At 42.5% G+C, this 23,721-nt stretch overlaps 1 protein-coding gene across 2 annotated transcripts; it reads left to right on the top strand.

The window, feature by feature from the left end:
- The first annotated feature begins 2,313 nt into the window (after positions 1 to 2,313).
- CANX (calnexin) lies at positions 2,314 to 22,268 on the top strand. Of its 2 annotated transcripts, none has more exons than XM_005242717.4 (15): positions 2,314 to 2,384; positions 10,346 to 10,534; positions 10,992 to 11,065; positions 11,553 to 11,611; positions 11,963 to 12,104; positions 13,408 to 13,489; positions 14,936 to 15,128; positions 16,041 to 16,230; positions 16,948 to 17,061; positions 17,543 to 17,699; positions 18,023 to 18,238; positions 18,661 to 18,780; positions 18,924 to 19,065; positions 19,210 to 19,301; positions 19,892 to 22,268. In XM_005242717.4, exons 2-15 carry the CDS (start codon positions 10,349 to 10,351, stop codon positions 19,943 to 19,945), a joined length of 1,821 nt encoding a protein of 606 aa, XP_005242774.2. In that variant the 5' UTR covers positions 2,314 to 2,384; positions 10,346 to 10,348; the 3' UTR covers positions 19,946 to 22,268. The 2 variants fall into 2 exon arrangements, with proteins under 2 accessions (XP_005242774.2, XP_055667946.1); XM_055811971.1 differs by lacking the exon at positions 2,314 to 2,384 and adding an exon at positions 2,853 to 2,873.
- Positions 22,269 to 23,721: the final 1,453 nt, after the last annotated feature.

Below are 23,721 nucleotides of genomic sequence, written 5' to 3'. Positions count from 1 at the left end.
GGCAGCTTTGCCACACTGCACGTTTTCTGCCTTTCCAAATTTACTGCCAAAATCAGAGAACAGCATTTGGAATGAGACAAATCTCCTGCAGCAAAGTCTAAACACACCTAAATGGTTTTGCTTGACGATGTCACGTTTGCTGTGTCATATCTGCCAGCCCTCTTTCTTTCATTGCCCCTGCCCTGGCACTCTATAATCTAAAAATATCACCTTATCAGCTGCCAAAGCAGTTAAATCTCTGTGCATGTTTCTTCTGTTCCTTTCATCCCTCTTTCTTTTTTTCTTTATTTCTTTCTGGATTATCTGTCTCTTTTGTGTTGATTTTGTATTCCTTTTATCTAAGTTCAAACATGTTGAAAATCACAGCGCAGGATATGCTTTTAGCAGCTTTTTTTTTTTTTTTTGTAACTTAACACTGTTCTGTTCCCATAGACCACAAAGCAGCACAGGCAGGAGCTGGCTTCAGGGCTGCCTGCCTGTGCCATGATTCAGCAGGTTGTAAAAGGAAAGAATGTCTTCTTTTTTGGGAAAGGGTGGGAGAGAAAGGGGAAGCATGTGTGACAGGCCTCTGTGTGTGTATTTGACTTCCTAGTGCTTGTGTGATTGCAGTGGTGGTGTTAATGCTGCCCTGCGAGTTATGTTGGAGTTAATAACCTGTTTCAAGAAAGGAGCTTGAAAGATACTTGGTGGAAAAATGGATTTTTCCCAGATTGAGAAGGGAGCCTGCTGAAGTATCGTGCTTTGTTACCCTTTAAAGTATTCCTCTGTGTGTTTTTAGTTTCTTATTTAAAGCACTTGGTATCTCCTGTGCTGCCTGTTGTTTGTGGTTGTTTCCCTGCCTGTCTGCATCTTCTGTTTGGTTTCTCGGTGTAGCTCAGTCAACAGGGAGGTTTAGGAGCCAGCTTCGTGGCTTTCTGGAAAAATGCGAGCGTTTGATTCCAAACTTCAGTGTAAACAGGGATTTGCTGATTTCATTTATGCTGAGCCTTATTTCTGAATGCTGGGGCCCTGCTTGCATTGTCCTAACGTGGTGGAATTTTCTCTGTGGGGAGACTTATGTTGCTGACTCATTGCATCAACTCAAACCAGATTTATGTTTGCAAAAAACCCCCCTTTTCTTTCTTCCTTCTTCCTACTCCTCCTAGCAATATTGAATTTGGTATTCCTACAGAATACCTCCTATTTGCTGGAGCAGGCTGCAGCCCACAGACCACGCAGGAGCTTGCTTTAAACTGGGTAGTTCAGATACAGCTTTCCATTTAACTGCTTTCAGCTGGAGCAGCTCAGATAAAACTTAAAAAGTGGTATTACTGATAGGGTAACAGGAGCCTGCTTTCCTCATCACAGGGCCTTGTTCACAACCATCCCACACTGCTGTACATATGCAGCAGGAGGACTCCTGAAGCTTCATCTCACTCCAACAGTCGCTCCCATGGTCCTGCGCAAACCAGTGACCTCCTTTGGCCTCTCCCCATCGGTACAGCAAGAATGGTTATTTCTGCATTTCCCCATACTTCTGTACTTGTTCGATGTCTAAACATTGGGTGTTTACACAGCATTTCACCATTACAAAAAAACATTATGTTAATTTTGGAAATACAGCGTGGCTTAAAGCTTCTGGTATTACAGCAAGGCCTTCAAACAAGCAACTGCCTGAGCAGCACTGCCATGTTCTAAACACATCAGAGCACATCTCTCTTTTTATGTTTTCCTTAAACTCTCAGCTTGTAATTGAGCAAAAAATACTAAAAATGATGAATAGGCTAGAAAACTTGACAACCCTTTGTAAGGAGCTGAGGAGGCAGACGTAAAGATGAGTTTGCTGTGTAATACGGTGGTGCTCAGGCACCGCGACAGGCCCGGGTGAGCCCCCCTGGCAGGCCCAGGGCCCCTCCCCGGCGCGGGGTGAGGAAAGCCCGGGAGCGGGGAGCCTGGTCTCACGGCCTGGGGCAGCGGCGGGACGACGGCCCAGTCAGCCCTTCTCCACGGCCGGGCCGACAGGCGAGGGGGCCGTTAAGCACAGCCCCTCCCGCCGCGCCGCCCTGTCAGCCACCGCAGCGCCCCTGGACAGGGGGCCGTTGTGTCCCCGCCCACGTTTCAACGGCCTCCCTTCAACCAGCCAATCACCTAACACTTCCTGCAACCCTACCAACCAATAATAGCGCTCCACGAAGGGCAGCGCCGTTGGGGCGTGTTTTGAGGCGGGCGGGACGTTGAGCGGCGGTGATGTCAACCAGTCAGAATGCAGGAATGGCGGCGGGGAGGGCGGGCGGATGCGCTGTCCGCCAATGGGAGTGGGAGAGCGAGGTGGGCCGGGGGAGGGGCTGGCGCGGTAGATAGGCGGGTGGCGGCGGCGACGCTGGGCGTGCGGACACGTGACGGAGGTGAGGGCAGCGGCGGGGAGGGGAGGGTGGCTGGGGCCGGGGGCGGCAGCGGTGGCCGGGGGCGCCTGGGGCTGCGGCGGTGCTGGGGGTGAGTGTGCCTGCCCCCCTCCCAGCTCTGACCGTGACTGCCGGGGCGGCTCCGCCACCGCCGGGGTGGGGGAGCGGGGAGTGGGCCGCCCCGGGGCATGCCGGGGGATTGGCGGGGTGAGGCGGCGGGAGCCGGGCCTGGCGGGGGGCGTGCGGCGGGCAGGGCCTGGCGGGGTGCTGCTGGGCATCGGCTGTGTGTGGGGGGGGCCAGGCCGACGCCTGGGGTGGGGAGGGCGGTGGGCGCCCGGGGGCGGGGGCAGACGGGGACCCCCGGGGGGCTGGGGGTGTGGGGGCCGTGCCTGGCTAGGGCCTGCGGCGGGGGGCGGGTACGGGACCACTACCGCCGCCCGCTCGGCCGCCGTAGGCCTCTGAGAGGCCTGGTGGGGAGCGGCGGGTCTTCTGGTAAGTTCTGGGATCTCTGGGTAGGGGAGCGGCTTGTGGCAGGGCTGAGGCTGCAGTGGGGCCGATGGGGCGCTTCGTCTGTCTCCCCCCGCTCCGGGGTGGGATGGGGAGGGAGGCGGGGGTTGGAGGTGGGTGTAGGTTGGCTGTAGTTGGGGTTTTATTTGGCTTCTTGTTCTAATGTCGGCCGCTAACGTGTGGAAATAGCCCTGAGCTCCCTAAAAATGCTCCCTGTGAGTAGGGAGCCTCGCAGAGCCAGAAGAGGAGGTGGGCACAGAGCAGAGCGTGTGGCCTGGTTCGGGCTGTGCAAGGGGAGGTAGAAGTCTCTGGAAAGGGGGAGTTCAAGGTGCAGAACTGGAGGCCCAACAGGTGATGTACAGACGAGGAGACTGCAGCAGCAGGGTTTGAGAATTTGGAGGACTTAAAATATATTTGATTTTTATCACTTGAACATCATTCGTGTTGAGTGTCTTCAAAATAATACATAAATGACATCTTGGTTTTGGCTGAGGATTTTATTGCATGCTTTTAGAACAAAACCCCCTACTGCTTTGAATTAAAGCATACATAGCCTACTGCTTTCTTGTCGGTGCTGACTCTAAAGAGTGAACTTTCACATCCAGTTTTGTGGTTAAGAACTTTCTAGGCTGTCGAAAGGGAAATCCTGCTGGTGATTTGGTTGTGAAGGGAAGCAGACATGTATTAATAGTAGTAATGGTGAAGGTCCAGAGCTGCTTATTATTGGTGTTAACATAATTAATGTTGCAGCATTTCTGTATAACATAATGGAAAACTCTTTCTGGAACTTATTTAGACTATGTTAGATGTTTGAAAAGTATTACCTAGGAATGTAATGTATTTTTAAATGCAGTATGTTTTCTTGACATTGTTAAATAAGTATAGCTAACACACAGGTTTGATGGGACACTTTACCCACTGTGGTTTGGGTTGTTGAAATACTGCAAGGAGATAGCAGAGCTAATCTAATGTGTGAGATAAGACAGATAAAATACTGGTTAAATATAGGTTGAAATGTGTATCAGAGTGAACCTAGAGCAACATTTGAAATTACTTAAAAAACCTCCTTACTGTTGATTTGGTCATGTTACATGGGCTTACCCAAAACTTAAGAAAACTAGGAAAAGCTTTCAGTTAAACTTTGTGTTTATGTTAAGTCTCAGTATTTCTAGTTTAAACACCCCCCCCCCCCCCCCCAAAAAAAAAATAAAGGGATACTTAAACAATTCACAGACAGCATCAAAAGCTGTGTAGATGATATAAACTGCTTCCTGCTATCAACTGCCCTCCTAGGAGAGGAAGCTTAACGGAAAACACTCAGAAAGCTTGCAGCTTCTGTTAGATTACCCTCTCACTTGATGTGCTGCAGCACATCGCCCTAAGTAAATAAAAAATCCTTTACTAGAAGTATGCTGTGACTTGTTCTTAGCCTTGCCTTTTGCTTCCTTTTCTGGGTTTTCATTTTTCTGCCTTTAGTAGTGATCATGATGGCAGCCTGTTCTTGCTGGAATCCATTCTGTAGCAGGGCAGACTTTGATTAATTTCTAGGCAGAATGGTCTGAAAGATCTTGGGGCACCTCCAGATTTCCCCCCACCTAATGTAATTTTTCTAGCAGCTCATCTGTTTTACGGTCAAAAAGCCTTGCAGTTCTGTCTTTGCCCTCCAAGGACTTCCACTTCTGCAGGAATGATCTCTTTGCTGACAAATGGTACATAGTGGGTTTTTCCCTTACTGTATCTGCGCTGAGGTACATTATTTTTGGAAGCTGGCATGTTTGAAATGCTTATTAAAAACAAGCTTTGTTGCTGTCACCTTTCAGACCTGCTATCTTGCCTGGTTTGTGCTTCTTACAACCCAAACAAAAGGCAGATTTTTTTCTGTGGGGCTGTTGAGTTCTCCAGGAGAGGCTTGTTTGGCTAATCCTTTCCAGTAGACTTTCCTCAAATCATACATAGCAGTGTATCCTAGCTGCCCCATCCTTTAAAAAAAAAAAAAAGCCAAACCACCCACACAGAGAGCTCCTGCTTCTGACCTGTTTTAAGTAAGGTGGTTTTAGTTGAGCCTTGTCTGCTGTTCATTGAGTTATGATGTTAAAGGTAGAATCTTCATGATGCTGGAAGTTGTCTAGCTGCAGGACAAAGCATTTAAGGGGAAAATGTGTTGTCTGCATCATATTAATTGCTGCATATATATGAACATAATTTTATTATATCCCACTTAGAGGGGTGGTGAGGTAATGTACTGGTTGCTGAAATTCTAGTGTTTGGCCACACAGTTGTTCAGCTTTGCTTTGCAGAGTGTTGACCTCCCAAATCTGCGTCAAGACGGGTCTGTCTTGGACAAGTATGGATGACAGAACTGCACTTGAAACAATGACATTAAGCTGACTGCTGCCAACAGCTTTATTTCCTTTACTTGGCTACTTATTTTATCTTGCAGTATTTTAATTTGTCCTGCTACAACTCTTTTTGCCTTTGTGTGCTGGGTTAGACTGGGATATTGATTCAGGGTTAAAATAACATGGCAAAAGGACTTCGAGCCATCTTAAACCAGCTGCTAGCTCATCATGAGGCTGTGTAAACAGTTACCCTGGCACCGCAGAAGAGCCGTGATGTGGAAGGTAGAGGGATTGTGAGATGTAGAAGAGATTTGTGTTGCTCTTCAGCAGGTCTGACTAAGAAACTAATGGGCTATGAAGTAGGATAGCCAAGCCTTTGCTCAGAAACCATAAAAACTTCGAGATGGAAAATTAGTATCTGTGTGTCTGCCTTTCTGATCTTGTCTCCTTGCATTTTTTGTATTGTGATAAATTCTCTTTTGTGACTTCAAATTTTAATTCCACAATCCTTGACTTGCATGAGGGTGTATTGTGCTTGTTTTTATTGGTGTTTCCACTGTAAATACCATACTGAAATCAAGTTTATGGAATATAGGACTTTGCTAGAAAATTTTGCTCTTCCTATACTTATGTCATTCAGCTGTATTTCAGATGTGGCTGAAATGGAAACCACTGATGCTCATCCAGTTAAATTGCTGAGGTGTAGTCCACATTAAGTGACTTATTTTTAATGAGACTCATTTCATCTGACTGTTAATTCTTAAAAAAAAAAAAGGGCAGTAAACTAGATAGCCAGTAGCGATCCAAATGTAGTTATACATTCTGAAGTATGCAGTGTTAAGAACTGGCTTGATGAACCACTCCAATAGATTAGTATCCAAGGAGATGATTAAACTGGTTTTGCAGGCTCTCTTTGACCTGACAGGGGAGTTGCTTTCTAAATGGTATGTTCTGGAAGTACGATAGCAAGAGACTTAAACATCCGTTGTGTGGGCCCTTTCACTGTCTGTCCTTCTCAGAGATGTGTATATTGGAGAGATCGGTGACAACTCTGCTGTATGGGTCAAGTGTTTACAGTGTCATGACAATAATTAAGAACAACTTTCCCCTTTATGCCTAGTAAAAGGGGAATTCTAAATAAAAATAAATCTCTAAAGCTGCATGACTTTTCCTGAAAGCTTTGAGATCCAAATGTAGCAATCACTTAGCCCTGCAAATTAAGAGTGCCTCTTCTATGGCAAGAAGCTGAATCTCACTCCAGTTTGATTTAGTTTTTACTTTATAGGAAGTCTGAGTAGTGTGGCTGTTCCAGGTGTCTGTTTTCAGTGCTCTGCTATAGCTCCTGTAAATTCCAGGGGAAAATGCTTTGGCCTTTTTTGACAGCCAGGTGAACAGTCCTTAAATGTCAGCTATAATCTTTCCAGTGTAGAAGCTGACTATGGATGGACACACAGGGAACAAGTGATTTGTTAGCCCGGGCAGTCATGAACTTTCTTCCTGGTTAGTACTTTGGTGTTATCCTGCAGTAGTCTTCCCTTTGCTCCAAGCCATGTGCCAGTGTCTAGAAGTGTCTGCAGACCTTATTTAAAAAAAAAAAAAGGCAGGTGAAGTTTTAGTCATCTCTGACTTGAAATGTTGTTATGGTGAAAACGAGGTTGCACTGAAGTAGAATGGAGACATTAGAAGCCCTTGCCTGTTATGAAAGGGTTCCTTTGTTAAAGGCTTTTGGCAGTTGCATGATCAGAAATACGCTAACCTTTAGAAATATTACACAGTTAAACCTAGAGAAGGGAAGTGCAGGCAGAGTGAAAAAATGGCTAATGATGATAATTGCTTGGAAAGCAGACACTTCAAGGAGAAATCTGGTCATAATGGAGTAGGTGGTTGTGCATCTGAAGGTTAGACTGCATTTTAGTGACTAATTGAACACCTGTAGTTACTAGCAAGTTAAAGCTCCACTGAAAAATGGGTTGATGCCTGTATTCTACAAAACCTCTCTCTCTTCCCCTCCTCTCCCTATCTTCTATTCAGGAATAACAAGATTTACTAGGGCATAATCATGTTTATGTTATGTCCCCAAGGACTGTGTGAAGTGAAGTTTAAACTGTCTCTTCCAGCAGTACATCCATTACAGATAGAAGTAGTTTTTTAAATATCACAAATGTGTGGTTCACTTAAATTAACTCTTCTGAGAACACAATGTCTTTTATTTCTTATCATTTAGTTAGTTTGTATACTGTTACAGTTTAACAGAACAAGGAGCTTGACATGACAACTGGCAGTTGCAGGAGATGCTTCCAGTGTGTACTCAAGGTGTATGAATGGTAGCTTATGTTGAATTTGAGACTGATTTAATATGTAGGAGGTGTCCTAAACAGCTTTCTTTAGGGGTATAAACTTGCGAATCCTGCTTGCCAATGATTATAAAGAGGCAAGGGCATGAAACTGGATTAGCTTATCTTCATGGTTTTAGCTTTCTGTTTTTTGGGCGGGGGGAAGCTTGCTTGGGAACTTGAACAGATATGTCTACCTCAAAATGAGGTTCAACGAGGCCTCAAATTCAGACAGAGCATTAACTGATAAATGTAGACCTACAGGGTAGATACCTGTGGTTGTATCAGGAGCACAGGTGTGCAGAGTGGCATGGCTTCTGCCCCTGCTCTGTGTGTCACTGGAAGAATTGTCTGGTTTAGCTAGGATGTTTTGCCAGAAGCATTTCTGGATCAACCTTGCCTGTAATATGAGGCTGTGTGGCTTTGCCGCTTTGTGCTAGCATTTACCAAAGTCCATTTGCTGCTGCCAAATATTACCAAAGTGGTGTAGTTGAGGTGGGATTGTGAAGTAGGTGATTGTTACATACGGAGTTAGTACTGTCATGAATGTTAGGGGGTATGATTTAATTCTTTCACCAAAATTTACTGCTTTTTGTCTAGTGGTAAGATTACTTAAGGGATTACTTGCATGCTAAATCACTAATATCCTTTGCTTAGGTGGAGGTATGCAGAAACTCCTTTTAGAAGGAGAGGAGAGAATTGGCTTGTTTTTCATCTTGCTATATTTTTAAGTGTAATTTCCTTTTATCACTTTCCAAATCACCCGATATAATTTGAAAGCAGTTATACAACTTGCGGTAAAATCTTCCTGAATTTAGGTCTGTTAAAAATGTATTTGGTGAGATCCTGTTGGTAAGACAAAATTCAGCCCTTCACTTGGAAAGATGTGTCCTTGTGCCATCTCATCTGTAGTTGCTTCAGTCACACAGGATGCATCCAGAGGTGTAAAAGGTCACTTCTGAATGAAGTTTCAGGCTCTTGTTTTCTGTACACTTTTTATGCTGGTGGGCACGAGTTTATTCAGAGAACATGCTATCTCTGCAAGAGGAACTTGAACTTCCAAGGGTACTTTTCATTCCTTGGTTTTGTATTGTGGTTCCCACCTTAGTAATGAGAGTTATGAGCTGTTCTGAGGTCTACAACTGTTTCAGATTTTGGCTGTATACTGTGCATTAAGCAGACAAGCTTTGCTGGTATATAACAACTTGAAAGGTTTTGTCAGCTGTTGGTGCTGTGAGTGGTGTCCTTTGGCTCAGAAGTGTTGCAGTGCATTTGCCCCAGCTGCGAGGGGGCGGGTTCTGAGCATGCATTTAGACAATAATCCTCAAGGCCATCGCTATTGTTAGAAGACTGGCTACAATTGCATGTTGCTGTAGTGGCAAACTCTACATGATCTCAGCACAAGTTTTTAAAATACAGTTTTGCTGTAGTTCTAAAACATCCCTTCTGTTACTAGAAGTTAATGAATAGTCTAAGAACCGTAGATCTGGTATGCAGTGTAGTTTTGGAGTACTGGATAGTGCTGATAAGCCTTTAAGACTGTAAATTCTTTTATTGCCTAAACACGCTTTGGAAAGTTGAAAGTTTGTTTTCTAGCATGATCTTATGCCCCTACAGGCACTATTAGCTTTGCTTGAGTTATGTTTGTAAGTCTACAGGGCTGCAGCCTGAGGCAGGAGTGTAAGGGAATGAGGGGATATTTGGTTTTATACTTACTTTCAAAAAAGTGTTAGTCTCAGTTACAGTTCTGGTTTTGGAAGAAAAATTTTGAATGTGATTCAAAGGAGAAGAGGTGAGCAAGGCACAGGTTGTTTTTGTGGGGTTGGTTTTTTGAGCACATGAAACTGAGTAGCGTGTTAGGAGTGTTGCCTTTTCTGTCAGCGTAAAGGTGCAGTGATCTTGAAGTTTTCCTAGCAAGAAAATCAAATTGAAACCCATTTAACTTAAAAGATCTTTTAAGCTACAGCTCACCGATGTCTGCCATATTTTAGCTGTGACAATGTGCTGGGCACTTGATAAATCAGTTGAAGTGTGATATTTTAATTCTGTAAAGCCTCAGTTAACGTATACTCTTTTTCTTTGGTTGTCCTGTTTAATTAGGAGTCGGAATTGGGGAATGAAACCAGCTGTCTGCTAAATAGCAAAATTTTCTCCTGGGTCTACCATAGTAGCCTCAACTGCTTATAGATATCTGCCAGTAGTATCGGTGACTGTTGGCAGTAGTTCCAGAATAAAACCTGGGGAAGGGGACTGGGGAATGAAAATGCTAGTGTCACACACTTGAAAGGACAAAAAAAATTATTAAACAGGAGATGGAAGCTTGCTTACTCCATAGCTAATTGTATCTCAGTTCCCAGACTGAATGGAAACTTCAGTTTCTGCATGATGTATGTAAAGCCCTTCATAAGAAAGAAAGGGGTGTTCTGTTGAGGCTTTTGCTGTTACATGGGTTGGGGTGTTGTGTACATGTCTGCTGTTCTGCTCGTGGTCTGTGGCAGTGTAAGAACAAAATTATGGCACTTCTGCAGCATGATCTGCAGAACTTGCACACATGGTCCTCCACTCAGTTATCTGTTTTGCATTAAATGCTTTGTTGTATTCCTCTCCAGCTTTTAGAACTGTCCCAACCAGTCAGATGCAGGAAATAACAGATTGCACTTTTCTTTCAGTGGTATGATTAGTCACTTCACCTGTTGTCTTGGATGCTCGGTTTTGAACCAAGAAGCAATGCTTTGCTCTGTGTGCAGTGCTGGCTTGACCTCTTTGCCCTGTCTTATTTATTCAGATCATGGAGCTGAAATGGCTGCTGTATGTGACCCTGCTAGCTCTTGGGACTCTTGTTGTCCAGGCACATGACATGGATGATGACAATGATGGTGATGATGTAGTTGATATCGAGGATGACTTGGATGATGGCATTGAGGAGGTAGAAGAGGCAAAGCCTGAAACAAGCACTCCTCCTCCAAGTCCAAAGGTTTGGCATGGAACTTCTTTTAAAAGTTGAATTACTGCTTGTGTTGTGGATAATGGTAGCCTGATCAGAGTTGCCTTTGCTTTGCTAACATGTAATATGTTGCAATGTTATTAAAGATGTTATCTGGGAGTAAGGCTTGGAATTAGGCTTATCTGCGTTGCTCCTATTTTCATGTCCCCCGTGTTCTTCCTGAAGAGTTAGATCCACCCTTGAAATCTGTGTTGTGTTTATGAGGAGTTAATGCTAATGTTTCTAGCTAGTTATATACTTTAATTTTAAGAGCACAGTGGCTTGGCACAAGCAGCAATATTTATGTAACTTCTGTATTATGCTGCAAGGGTGTCCCAGGTAAGCTCTGCTTGAGTCTAGAGGGGGAATGTGAGCTGTCTATGCCTGTATTTCTTTAGGGTAGAGAATGTGCCTTGAAAGGTGCATAAATGCCCCTCTTTTCCAATAGGTTACCTACAGGCCCCCAGTCCCAACCGGTGAGGTGTATTTTGCAGAATCCTTTGATAAAGGAACTCTGGATGGGTGAGTATAATCTGAAGAATGATTCAGTATAGCAAATGATTAAAAATTTTGGTGAAAGGCGATGAAACCCTCTCTACAGCTTGTGTTAGTCAAAATTGCATCAAAGGGCAGTGGTTGGTAAGGATTAACGACAGTCACAGTATGAGGCTGGCTGTTAGTGCTAAGCTAAACTAGTATTTCCTTAAGTTGTAGTAAAAGGGGGAGGTGAGCTATACATATGTAATGTTCTAATCCTCATCTGACTTCCCTCATGTGATGTGAAGCTATTTTTTTTACAAGAGTAAGACGCTGAGGCCGTAATCCTACTTTGGGGGTGGGGTGGGAAGCAGCAAATGCAGAAGACTTTGCAAGGTTAGGGTTGGAATGCAGGGGATCAAGACGCTGGGGTATAGTCATAGGACAGCAAGGGCTGCCTTGTCTTAAGGGCACGATTTTTAGTGTCTGTGTGAAAGTCTGGATTTCTAACCACTGGATGTTGGTCTTGCAGATGGATCCTTTCCAGAGCCAAAAAAGATGATACAGATGATGAGATTGCCAAATACGATGGTGAGTCCAGTCCAGGTTTTGGTGATAGATGTTTCTGATCTCTTTTTTTGTCATATCTGAAGAAGAGGTATAAGCCTTTGTTTTCCTGTTTCCCAGTTAAAATTATATTCAATGAAGAAAATGGGAGAGATGTTTATATACCTGGTTAACAATATAAAGTGTGGTTCTGATTTAGACAAAGTATCTACTTGGAGACTTTAAAAGAATATTTAGCGAAGATGTTATGCTAATAACTTGGTAAGGTACCCTGCTGGGCTGTTATTGCAGAACACTGGCTATCTTGCTCAAAATTGGGCTAAACAAAGACTGTCTTGAACAAGTTTTGATAACGTTTGGTTAATTTCTCTCCAGGTAAATGGGAAGTCCAAGACATGAAGGACACTAAGCTTCCAGGAGACAAAGGGCTTGTATTGGTGACCCGAGCCAAGCACCATGCAATTTCGTCAAAACTTTCAAAGCCTTTTGTGTTTGATACCAAGCCCCTTATTATACAGTAAGTAAAGGATAACTTAGTGTTCTGTTATTTCAAGGGTGACATGATAGCAGGGGGAGGTTAATTCCAGCTTTTGTTGACTGGGGGTCTAGATGACACAAGATGCTGTAACCTATTATTATGCTGTTTTAAGTAAGTGTAAAATCGCAACCTGTGTTCCCAGAGTGGGAAGTCAGGAACAGCATGGGTCCCTCTGAAGCCTGAAAAGGAAAGAAGCCTATGAAAACCAGACTTGGTAACCTGTCTTGGGACTTCAGTTCACTTGACTTAATTGTAGCAACAAGGTCAGGCAACTGACTTTTGTACTGCTAATTGTGGAAGTCCTTGTCCTTTTGAACAAAAGCTGGTCTGTATGTAGGTCAGTGTACTTCTTTATGCAGTAAACTGCCCCATTTCCAAGGTAGAGTGGACAGAGTGGTGAAGACACACTTATTTCCTTCTCTCTTTGTTTTGGTTCATCTGTCGTGGAAGATGAACAGCTTTCCTTGGCCTGTTTGGCCGTGACTGATGTAGAATAATCTTCTTGCATGTATGTTACACTAGCAAGTCAGGAAGGAGGAAAAAAAAATCATTCAGTGAGAACAGTTGAATTGTGGATAATCTACTTTATCAGTTTTAAACAAAGAGTAAACTAATTCACATGTATTTGCACAAGATAATGAATTGGTCACTTTGCTTTGCATGACTGTTTAGTTTTGGCTCAAGAGGCAAGGCTAAAAATAAATCCCAGTGGTCATCCACTCCAGCTGCTGGCACTGAGAGAGGCTGAAGCATAATTAGGCTATTCCTGACAGATGTTTTGCCATTTTCAGACTCCTTGGCATCCTTGGATATACTGTTGTATGCTTATAACCATAAAGGGGCTTCTCCTAGAATCTAATTGTTGCTGTTCAGTTAATCTTGCAAATGGAGTTGTCTGTCTGCCGTAGTAGTTGTGGGAAAAATAATGGGCTTGCCTTAATCTCTGTTGCAGTGTCTTACATACTAGAAAGCTTTTTCTTCCTTCTCTCTACTATCTAGATCATAATCTTCTAGACCAGCATTCAATTCCTTTATTTTTTTCTGTCAGGTGAAGTCTTCAAAATCCTCAATTTTTCTTGTTTCTCAGGCCCTTATGAATATTTGCTTAGTCCTTAAAAGTGCAGCATGTGTTTTTAATGTTTACTGGGCATGTGATTTAAAGCAAACAACAAAAAAGTCCTGTTCTTTAACTTGTACTTGAAAATTGCAATTGTGTATTACAGAAGTAATTTTTCCTCATGTATAACATGTTCTCCAATTCTGTGTGTGAAACTAAAATTAGGTATGAAGTAAACTTCCAAAATGGAATAGAGTGTGGTGGGGCCTATGTGAAATTGCTTTCCAAAACCCCTGAATTGAACCTGGTGAGTAATGCTGCTACTTTGAGTATTAGCTGTGAAAGAAAGCTTTTTCATTTTGCTTCTTCCTGAAGAAGCCTCTTTGGTAAAGGCAGCGGCGCACATCTAGGGCTTGATTGCCGGAGTGCTTTGAACTCAGCAGTTCCTACTATTTTCAGTTGGAGAGGATAAATGCTGAAATTTTCTGGCCTCTTGAGTGAAAACTCTGGAGTTCCTTACTAGCTGAGTAGTTCTAGACATTTGCTAAAGTCTTCAGACTTGAGATTTCCTTAGGTTCTAGGACGAAAGAAAGCCTTATGTCAAAAGCAGCCAGTGTACGATAAGAAACTTTCTTGGGAAGTTGTTGTGCAGAAGCAAGATTCTGTTTCATCTTCTAAAACAGACTAATGCAAATAACTAAAAATACACCTTGCTTTTATTGCTGTGCTTTTGACATCTGAAGCCACTTGTGAGTGAGTTTTTAAAAAAAGACTGGAGGTTGGACTTGATATAACTTTATATGTTCAGCTGCATAAACAAGCTATATAGAACGGTGTGCTTCATGAGCGACCCTTGAATGCGTTGTCTTAAGTGTGGTGAATGGAAGAGACCATGCTACAGCTCCTAAGGATTAAGAATAATTTTCTTTCCTCTCAGTCATATACCTACCTAAAGTGGTTTAGCCTATTCAGACAAAGCTTAACTGCAGGGTCACCTTGCATAGGCTTTTGTAGCCTGTGGGTTTTGTTTAGCCAATAGACTTCATAGGAAATACTTTTATGACTTGTTACTCATCCTTCTCCTTCTGCAGTCATGTTGGAGTTGTATTACTAATACAGATTCCAACGTACTAAAAACCAAAAAAAACACCACCCAAAAGACGACTTGGTTGTCTAACCAGTTTCATATGTGCATTGAATTTTAAGATCACATTAGCAAGAATGAGTGGACTTGCTTGCAGTGTTCAATAGTGAGTTTACATCCAGTTAGTGCTCAGATTGAGACAGTACCCCAGTTTATAAATGTAAACTAAATACAACTTGGCCTCATTTCTAATGCTGGTTATCACTTCGTATGAAAGAAACTCACTGGACTAGCTAGTCATTCATTATTACTGGTAACTGATACTTCTATGTTGATAGCTTTTAAAATCCTTTATTGTAATGGAGAGATATACTTAACATTGTGGTTGTTACTTATACTTACCTCTTTGATAACACTGTTATGTTTGATAAAGCTGTTGCTTTCCATCTGGGAAGTAGAGACCAAAGGTACAAAAATCAAATAGCTGGGATAATTCTGGTGTTTTTTTCTAGAGGCTTGTATTCATCATCAAGTCAGTGAAGTAACCACACTAAAGCCTGTATATCAAAGTTTTAGAATGATTTCTAATTAATTAGGAGTTCTTATGCCAGGCAGTGACTTAAGTTATATTTCAAAATAAGGTAATGAAGTTCTGCATTGTTTTTAAAGGATCAGTTCCATGACAAAACTCCATATACAATCATGTTCGGCCCTGACAAATGTGGAGAGGATTATAAATTGCACTTCATCTTCCGGCACAAAAACCCAAAGACTGGCAAATATGAGGAGAAGCATGCAAAGCGTCCAGATGCAGACCTGAAGACTTACTTTACTGATAAGAAGACCCATCTGTATACTCTAGGTATGGTGACTGTTAACTATGCATGTTAATTTACTACTGTGTTTCCTGAATCAAAAGCTCATAAAACGAGCCGGATGAACAACTGAATATTTGTGTCAACACACCATACAACTAAAAACCATTTGAAAGCTCTGAATGCAAAACCTAGTCTTATTATATATACAAAGGCTTATTTTTTTTCCTTGCAAGAAGTCTTGATTTGTGTAAGAAAGGTCATGAGAACTGAATTTCAGAGCAGTCGTGAGTAACCTGATATCCTAAGTATATCCAAAATAATTATCAGCACTTATAAACTGCTTGAATGCTGCTCCCTAGTAATGTGGGGTGTACTAGGCTTTAGATTTAGAGGTATAGTTTGTTGTTTTGTGGTTTGTTTTTTTTTTTTCCCCCTTGCTACTTTCATAGTACCAAACAAACTCGGTGGTTCTTGAAGTACAGTGTCTGGTCTGGTATATTAGCTGTGACTAAAATCTTTCAAGGAGTACGCAGGAGGATCTCTCTAGCTTATCCTACTAAGGCAGCAACGAATAAAGGAGTGAGATTAAAATCCTGTGAGTCAGTAGCAGGGAGTCCTGTTTTTGAGTAGAACATGAATACATACATTCTTACTACTAAAGCAATACCTACTGTGTCAAAGTCAACTTGCTGTGGTAATTGGTAAATTGCTCCACAAGCATCTCTGTGCTTAGCATATTTAAAGTAGGACTCCTGCAATGAGTCGTCTTTTTCACAAGGTGATATGTGTGGTACATCATCACTAGTTATACTTTGGCGTAAGGATAAATGTTCTTAATTCTTTAAAACGGTTGCAGTGTAGGTGATAGCTTGGATTGGTGAAGTTTTAGTTGTACAGTGGGGATGAGTGATGCTTTGTCATGTATGTAATGGCTACATCAACTTTTTTCCTTACAGTCTTGAATCCTGATAATAGTTTTGAAATACTGGTTGATCAAACAGTTGTCAACAGTGGGAATTTGCTAAATGATATGTCTCCTCCTGTGAATCCACCCCGAGAGATTGAGGACCCAAATGACCAGAAGCCTGAGGACTGGGATGAAAGACCAAAAATCCCGGACCCGGATGCTGTTAAACCAGATGACTGGTAAGCTGTTGGAGGGGTGGAATTGGGGGAAGCCTTAGTGTGAAGTTTGGTCCTGATGAAAAAATCTTTCTCAGATGACTTACAGAAAGGTTTGGGTCTCACCCTTGTAATCAAAACTCAGTTTATGGATCTGAGCAGCAGTTTGGGACAAAGGCAGACAGGATCCATGTCCTCTGGGAATTACTGTTTAGTGTGCTGGCCACAGATAAAGGTTTAATTGAAATGGCTATACTAGCTGATGTTCTCATCCTTAATGAGATCAAAAGATGAGCTGCAGAAGGTATAACTGTAAGATGTTTGTGTAATGCATAGTTACAAGTGACTGAAATATCAGACATCCTAAATCAGAAACTGATACTGGGTTTCTGTCTTTGAACCAATGCCTTGTGAACCATAGACTCAATTTCAGGCTCAAATGCATGTTTGCAGTGACTATGAAGCTAAGGGCATATTACAGCAAATCCCCTTCTAGGTTGGTGTTAAAAACTAAGTGGTATTACCTTATAGTTGGTGCTATGACTGTGCCGTGCGGCACGTGTAGGTAAGAGATCACAAGGCAATTCTGTTCTGAAATCAGGGCAGGTGTAACACCGTATCAGAAGCAAACCTGGCTGGCTGTCTAGATCAGCAGGCTTGTTCAGAGTCTGTAGAATCATGCCTTGGGGTTAAGAACTTCTGCGTGTTGTGTGTGTTAATACACAATATTCTCTTCCAAAGGGATGAGGATGCTCCTGCAAAGATTGCAGATGAAAATGCTGTGAAACCAGAAGGCTGGCTAGATGATGAGCCAGAATACGTAGCTGACCCTGATGCTGAGAAGCCTGAAGATTGGTACGTTTACTGCCTGTTACAAATGACAGCAAGTATTTCGTGGCTTTAGTACTGGCTTTTACATGGAACAATGAACAAGCTATTGTTATACTTACCAACAAAGTTACTGATTCAAGTTATCTTGCTTCAGAAGAAGGCAAAGCTGGTCTGAGGGGTCTTGTTCTATTGTGTTCACCTGCATACTTTTCAACTCTCTTGCGGCTGTAAGCTGAACAGGGCAGAGGGATGGTCATCTTGCAGTTGCATCTTACTTTGAAGGGGTGGTGGGGAAGGCTGTGCTCAGGGACTGGCTTCTGTGCTTCCAAGTTACTAGAAATCCTCATTCCTTCTGTAGTGTCTTTATTGACAGACCTGTGCTGTACAAAGTTTCAGTATCTCTGTTTAATGGTAGGAATTTTTAATTTTCCCAGAAATCAGACATTGTCTAAATCTTATTCTGTATAAAGGCAAGGGGTGGACTTAAACGGATTTCCTTTTTTAGGGATGAGGATATGGATGGTGAATGGGAGGCACCTCAGATTGCAAATCCTAAATGTGAGACAGCCCCTGGCTGTGGTACCTGGCAGCGTCCAATGATTGACAATCCAAACTACAAAGGCAAATGGAAGCCTCCTATGATTGATAACGTGAACTATCAGGTTGGTGTTTTCACTGCTTAAACTGCAGGCCAGTGCAGCATTTTTCTTACAAAAAGCAGAATGATTTAGATTCAGCAGATATAATTAAGAATACAGATACTGTCAGGATTGTACTGTGTTTCAAGTGGACAGATTCCAAGTGCTTTCTTACTTGGCTTCACTTCTTTGTAGTGCAGATGAAAATTGATTCCCCAAATCTGACAGATTTTACCTGTCGACATTGTAATTAAGAGCAATGGATTGGTCTTTCTCAGTTTGAAATGGGCTGAAAACTGAAAATTGTATTATAGCAGGTAGGGCTGAATGTTTTTTGTCTTTCCTAGGGTATATGGAAACCTAGGAAGATCCCAAATCCAGATTTCTTTGAAGACTTGGAACCTTTCAAGATGACTCCCTTCAGTGCTGTGGGACTTGAATTATGGTCAATGACTTCTGACATTTTTTTTGACAATTTTATCATCTGTACTGAAAGAGCTGTGGCTGATGACTGGGCCACTGATGGATGGGGACTGAAAAAGGCAGCGGATGGTGCTGCAGAGGTGAGAAAGAAAGGGTTAATTATGTGCTCCTGACTGGAACAGTGGGAGCGTTGCTGCTGTTCTCTCGTACAGTTTTTATCAATACATATATAGACCTGTATGTACCAAGGTTAGGAGTTACGCTAAACAAGACTGGAACCTCGAATCCTAATTATAATATGGTAACAGCTGCTATAAGTTGCAAGTAAGTATTTATTGCTTTTCTGTGAGGTTTTTGCTCTGAAAATTGGACTGCTAACTTTAGCCTAGTTCTTAATTTTTAAACTACGGAAAAAGTACTTGTGCGGGTTAGCTTTAATTTTTTTGAGGTATGAAACAAAGTTCAAAGTGGCAAAAAGCTTATTTGAAAATTCTGTAGCTTAAATGTAACTCCTACAACTTGCTTTATGGGGTGAAATTTCACAGTTCTTCTTATGTTACAGCCTGGTGTTGTGGGTCAGATGATGGCAGCTGCTGAAGAGCGTCCCTGGCTTTGGGTAGTCTACATCCTCACTGTGGCTTTGCCAGTATTTCTTGTTGTCCTTTTCTGCTGTTCTGGGAAGGTATGCATTTCCTCTGATAATCAGTATAATCTTTAAAAAGAGGTTGAGCAAAATGTGCCTTAATATCACAAATAATTGCCTGGTTTTGACAGGTTGAGGTTTTTTTGGGTTTTTTGTTTGTGATTTTTTTTTCTTTTTTTTAGAAACAGCCAAGTGCTGCAGAATACAAAAAGACTGATGCTCCTCAGCCTGATGTGATGGATGAGGAGAAAGAGGAAGAAAAAGACAAAGGGGACAAGGAAGAGGAGGAGGAGGAGGAAGAGGAAGCAAATGAGGAAAAGTTAGGTAGGTAAACTAGATAACCCTGAAAATGATTGAGTTTTCTCTCTGATAGAGTAAAACAGCAGGATTAGCAGATGTGGAGAAAGCCAATGGTGAACTGAAGATAAGTCAGAAATGAGAATTAACTATTTCTTCTGTTTCACGTAGAAGAGAAGCAGAAAAGTGATGCTGATTTAGGAAGTGCTAGTCAAGAGGAGGAGGAAGAGGAGGAGGAAGAGGACAGGAAACCTGCATCAGAGGTAAGAGTGTGTAATCTGAGGGTAGTCTTGTGCATTTTTTTTCCTTATGTCATGTAGAACAAACCTTACTGAAGTGTTAGAAGTTAACCTGGCTCATCTGATACTCCCTCCCAGTGTCAGAACTTTGGAAAACGTAGTCACCCTACAGAATAGGAATTGCTGTGGCCAACTTCAGCAGAGCAGGGCACCTTGCTAAGGGCACTGCCATAGACCCCGCGTTGTCAGAGGAGTGGGATTGTGTGGAACAAGTAGTCTTGAGGCAAAAGGCTTATTCAGCTTTGCCAGGGTGTGACCTCTTACGTGCTCCACACTGACATAATGGCTGACTTAACTTCAAGCAACACTCCATCCATTTTCGAAGGGATTCTCACAGCAGCTGTTGAGTACTCTCAGCAAATATTGTACATCCACTGTGAAAACAAGAGTATCCGTTTGCCATGTGTAGAAACAAAGGGTAGTAACAGCACTAGGTCCTGTCAAAAATGATAACCTAATGAGAAGTGAAAGTAGATTATCTGTAGGTTTGCTCAACATAGTTAAGGGTGGTATTAGATTTTTTCTTCTTGTTTACACAAATTACTTTCTTGCAGGAGGAAGAAACTGTGAATAGATCACCCAGAAACAGAAAGCCAAGGAAAGATTGAAAAAAGTCATAAGAACTTGATCTGTGATTTTTTTTTTTTTTTTTTTTCAAACACGGTTCTGGGAGAGGACCTTGGACACCTTACATTGAAACTTGGACAAACCTCAAGATTTCACCATCCACAGGTTCCAGTCACTATCCAATGTAATGGAGTGTCTAGCAGTAAAATATTTGCAATCATATGTTTTAAAGAACATCATTCCTGTAGAAAGAATGCATTTAATATAATGGGCTGTGGATTTTGGAATGTAACATAACTAACCTTTTCACTTTTGGTTTTAAATATTTTCTGGTTTTAAGTAGATTGGTAGAACTTTTCCAGTCTCAAACCTTGGCTTAATTTAATATATTAATTAGTGAAAAGTAACAATCTTGAAAGTGCTAGGTGATAAAAATGCAGTTTTATAACTAGTTTTTTTTACAAATATGTAAATTCCTAAATGCATCAATGTCTTTATATCCCTTAAAATTTGGTAATTCTTTAAAGAAAAAGTTGTCAATGTATTTGACAACCCCTTTGTCCTCAAAGGAAAACAAAACTCGGGGGGGCTGTATGGAGAAACCAGTAGTGAAACTAATCAATCAACTTCATTCTTTTGGGGGGAGGGGAAAGAAGAAGGGGTAGAAGGAAGGGGTTACCCAGTCTATAAAATATGCATACTGTCCATGGCTAAAGCCCTGTTAAGTGTTGACAAATGATCTGGGATTTGGAGTGGGTCATCTTAATGTGGCATTTAATCCTGCAGACCTTGCAGATAATGGATTTTGTTAGTTCTTGAACTATTTTTGTAGAGCTAATGGGTTGAGGGGGGGTTAGACTACTTCCCCTTTCCCCCTCTGTTCGGCCACTGATGCTTTCCTTTCTCTGACTATACAGCTTTTTCTGAGTGCAGCTTTGCCTCAGTTGCTGAAGCGCTTCATGTTCAGCTCATTGTTGAACTCTCTATTTTTATAGCTAGACCTACTCCTTTCCAGGGTCCAAACACTGGATAGGACAGTGTCCCATATCCTCTCACTGTTATCACTGTATGTCTACTCCTGTAGAAATGGGGGGGGGGGGGTAGTCAGGCAGACAAGTTGAACTAAGTATTTGTTAAGAAAAAAAGGCAACAAAAAAACCAGACAGCCAAGATGTCAGTATTGTAGGTGGGGAAGGAGCATGTGGAATATCTGAACTGGTATGTGAAACTGTTTAAGTCTTTTATCTGCTCTTCATGTAAAAGATGCATCCTAAATTATATTGTGAATATTAGGGAGTTCCAAATCCAGCTGAATAAATTTTTTTAAAAGTGTTGAGTCTACCATACTATACTGTTTCAAACACTTCTGTTTGTTTTTTTGTGTGGAATGCAGGTGACCACTACAAGAGCATACCTCTGAGGGTGAAATCTATGTAACTTCATTACACTGTACCAAATATGTTGGCATTTGGATGTCTATATAGATAAACTTGCCTTTGTTTAGAGTGAAATTAAATGTCCTGAAATTACTCTTCTTGCACTGAATTTAAACACTCCAGTGTTGTTTGGTCATAGCATAGGTATAGTGTGGGGAATAATTCCCGGGGGTAGGGGAGGGAAGAGTGTTCCAATTACCTTGCAAACAATCCAACCAGTTACTAGAAGACTTGTTTTTTGGGGTTTTTTGTAAAACACCTTTTGCTGCCTGTCCTTACGTTGTATCCCTTGGTTGTTGTGTTTGCATTTGTGATCATGATTATTTCATAGCAGGATTTCTTGATCTTTCTGCAGTGTGCAAATAAACTATTGTAAGCAAGATACTGGAAGTAATTTCAAGACTTCTGTTGGGAGCTATTGCATGTTTAGAATGCCTTTGCCTGTTTGAATACCTGGTAAATACTGCTCCTTATTGCAAAAATAGCTTATACTCTGACATGGAAGATGTCATAGCTTAAGCATTGCTACTAGCTTGTTCTCAGGACTGTATTTTTATCAAGGAGCAGCTGCTATTTATGACTCAGTCCTTTGAGATGAAGTATATGTAAATGGTTTCAAAATGTTAGCTGAGTTGAGCACAACATAAAAATCTATTAACCTAATGTTTTTTATCTTAATATGCAAATTGCCTTAAATTCCTGAACAATTCATGTGCATACATGTTCTTTCAAAGCATCAAAAGTGAATATAATACTATTTAAAAGCTGATAGCAGATCTTATATTAAAGCTAACTGTAAATCTACATTTGCTTCTGCTAAATCTCCTGAAAAGGTCTCCTGTCTGTCTGCATGTTATGGCTTTTTTTGATACCATAGTGTATGCTTATTAAGTAATCACTACAATAAATGAAGACTTTCCAAAATGGATAGACAACTCAAGTTACTCTTTATCGTGCTTTCTGAATTGGGTGGCTCAGTTAAACTTCAGAATCACTCTTATTTTTAAAGCCTTGGAGGAAAAAAAAATAGTTGTTTTTCCTTCATAATTCTAAAGAGTAGCTGTGTTTCTTGAAGTACTGAAGTACTTGTGAAATAGGTTTGGAACTGGTAAACGTACCTAAAGGTGGTTTTGGGTCTTCTGTGCCTATGCACCCAGGAGTGGCAGCTTCTGACGAGGGTGCTCTGCTTAATGTGCTGTGTCTGAAGGTGCTGGTGGGTGTTAGATTGAGAGGGTGAATCAAAACAAAATCCTCAGCGAGTAGGTGCAGGCAGGGTCTGAAACACAGGGCAGCAGGAATGCTGAAAGGAGTTTTTCTGCTGGAGCTGGTGCTAGATAAAGGGAGTTGCTGAGGATGCAGCAGTGCTGGGTGTGATTGAGCCTTTCTCCGCTGGGCTAACGGAATTACAGCAGCGTGAGGCTGTGACCTGTGCAGTGTGCCAAGTGTCTGGATGGAGGCTGACCCCAGGGCCCAAGGAGAGCCTTGCAAGGTGCTCGCTGCTGGTGGATGTACATTTTCATGGTTCCTCTCTTGCTCTTTCTTTACTCCTTCCTCAAAAGAAGTGGTCTGCTTTAGGCTGTGGTTACTCTCTCCATCTATAACTGTTCCACAGTTACTGCTACTATTACCTCATGGTTTCAAAAAGTTGTGGGTTCTTTGTGGTTTGTGTGGTTTTTGTTTCCCCCCCACCCCCAGTGTTGCTGAACAAGGATGTAACCTCATTCGCAGAAAAGACCTGTCCATTTCAAAAAGGTACATGTAAGTGTAACTCAGAAAAGTATGTAAAAAACCTAATCAATAAAAAGACATAACTTCATTCAGCTTTCTTAGTCTAATTAGCAAAACCAACTAGGTCTTCATCGCTGGTGGCTGGCTGGCAGTGAACGGAGCGGGTCGGCCTGGGAATCAGCTTCGGCACGTGAGGAAGAGGAGGCGACAGCGTCCCGCCCCCAGGAGGCCGTGGGTCGCTTCCCCCTTCGATACAGGCCGTCCCCGCCCGCCGCCGCCCGGTAAGGTCGCCCTCGGACCCGACAGCTGCCCCTGGCGCTGCCCGGGACCCTGCCGGCCGCTGAGGTGAGCCCGGCCCGGGCTGCCGCTGCTCACCCCTCCCTGTCAATCACCCTTGGCTCCGCCTTCCGGCGCGCCTGAATGGCTGCGCCGCTGCCCCGCCCCCTCTGCCCGTGCCTTTTAAACGCACCGAAGGCCGCCGCCGGAGAGCCGCCCTCCCCGCCCACGCCTCCGCTGCTGCCTTTGCGGTTTCGCGCCTTTCTATTGGCTCGGAGAGATGTCCCTCAGGGCTCGTGACGCTGTACGCGACGTGACGTAGACCACCACCCAGGAAGCTCCGCCCACTTAGTCTCAACTCGGCTCTTGAGGGGAAA

Source organism: Falco peregrinus, chromosome 8 (genome assembly GCF_023634155.1).
Source record: "Falco peregrinus isolate bFalPer1 chromosome 8, bFalPer1.pri, whole genome shotgun sequence".
In the NCBI taxonomy this organism is placed as follows: Eukaryota; Metazoa; Chordata; class Aves; order Falconiformes; family Falconidae; genus Falco; species Falco peregrinus.
This window is presented reverse-complemented; position numbering and strand designations above follow the sequence as displayed.

Bases quoted from the DNA above. Each gene is read 5' to 3' on its own strand.
- CANX (XM_005242717.4), top strand. From the start codon at position 10,349: ATGGAGCTGAAATGGCTGCTGTATGTGACCCTGCTAGCTCTTGGGACT. The intron at 18,239-18,660 runs GTGAGAAAGAAA...CTTATGTTACAG, and splicing joins CAGCGGATGGTGCTGCAGAG to CCTGGTGTTGTGGGTCAGAT. The intron at 18,781-18,923 runs GTATGCATTTCC...TCTTTTTTTTAG, and splicing joins TTTTCTGCTGTTCTGGGAAG to AAACAGCCAAGTGCTGCAGA.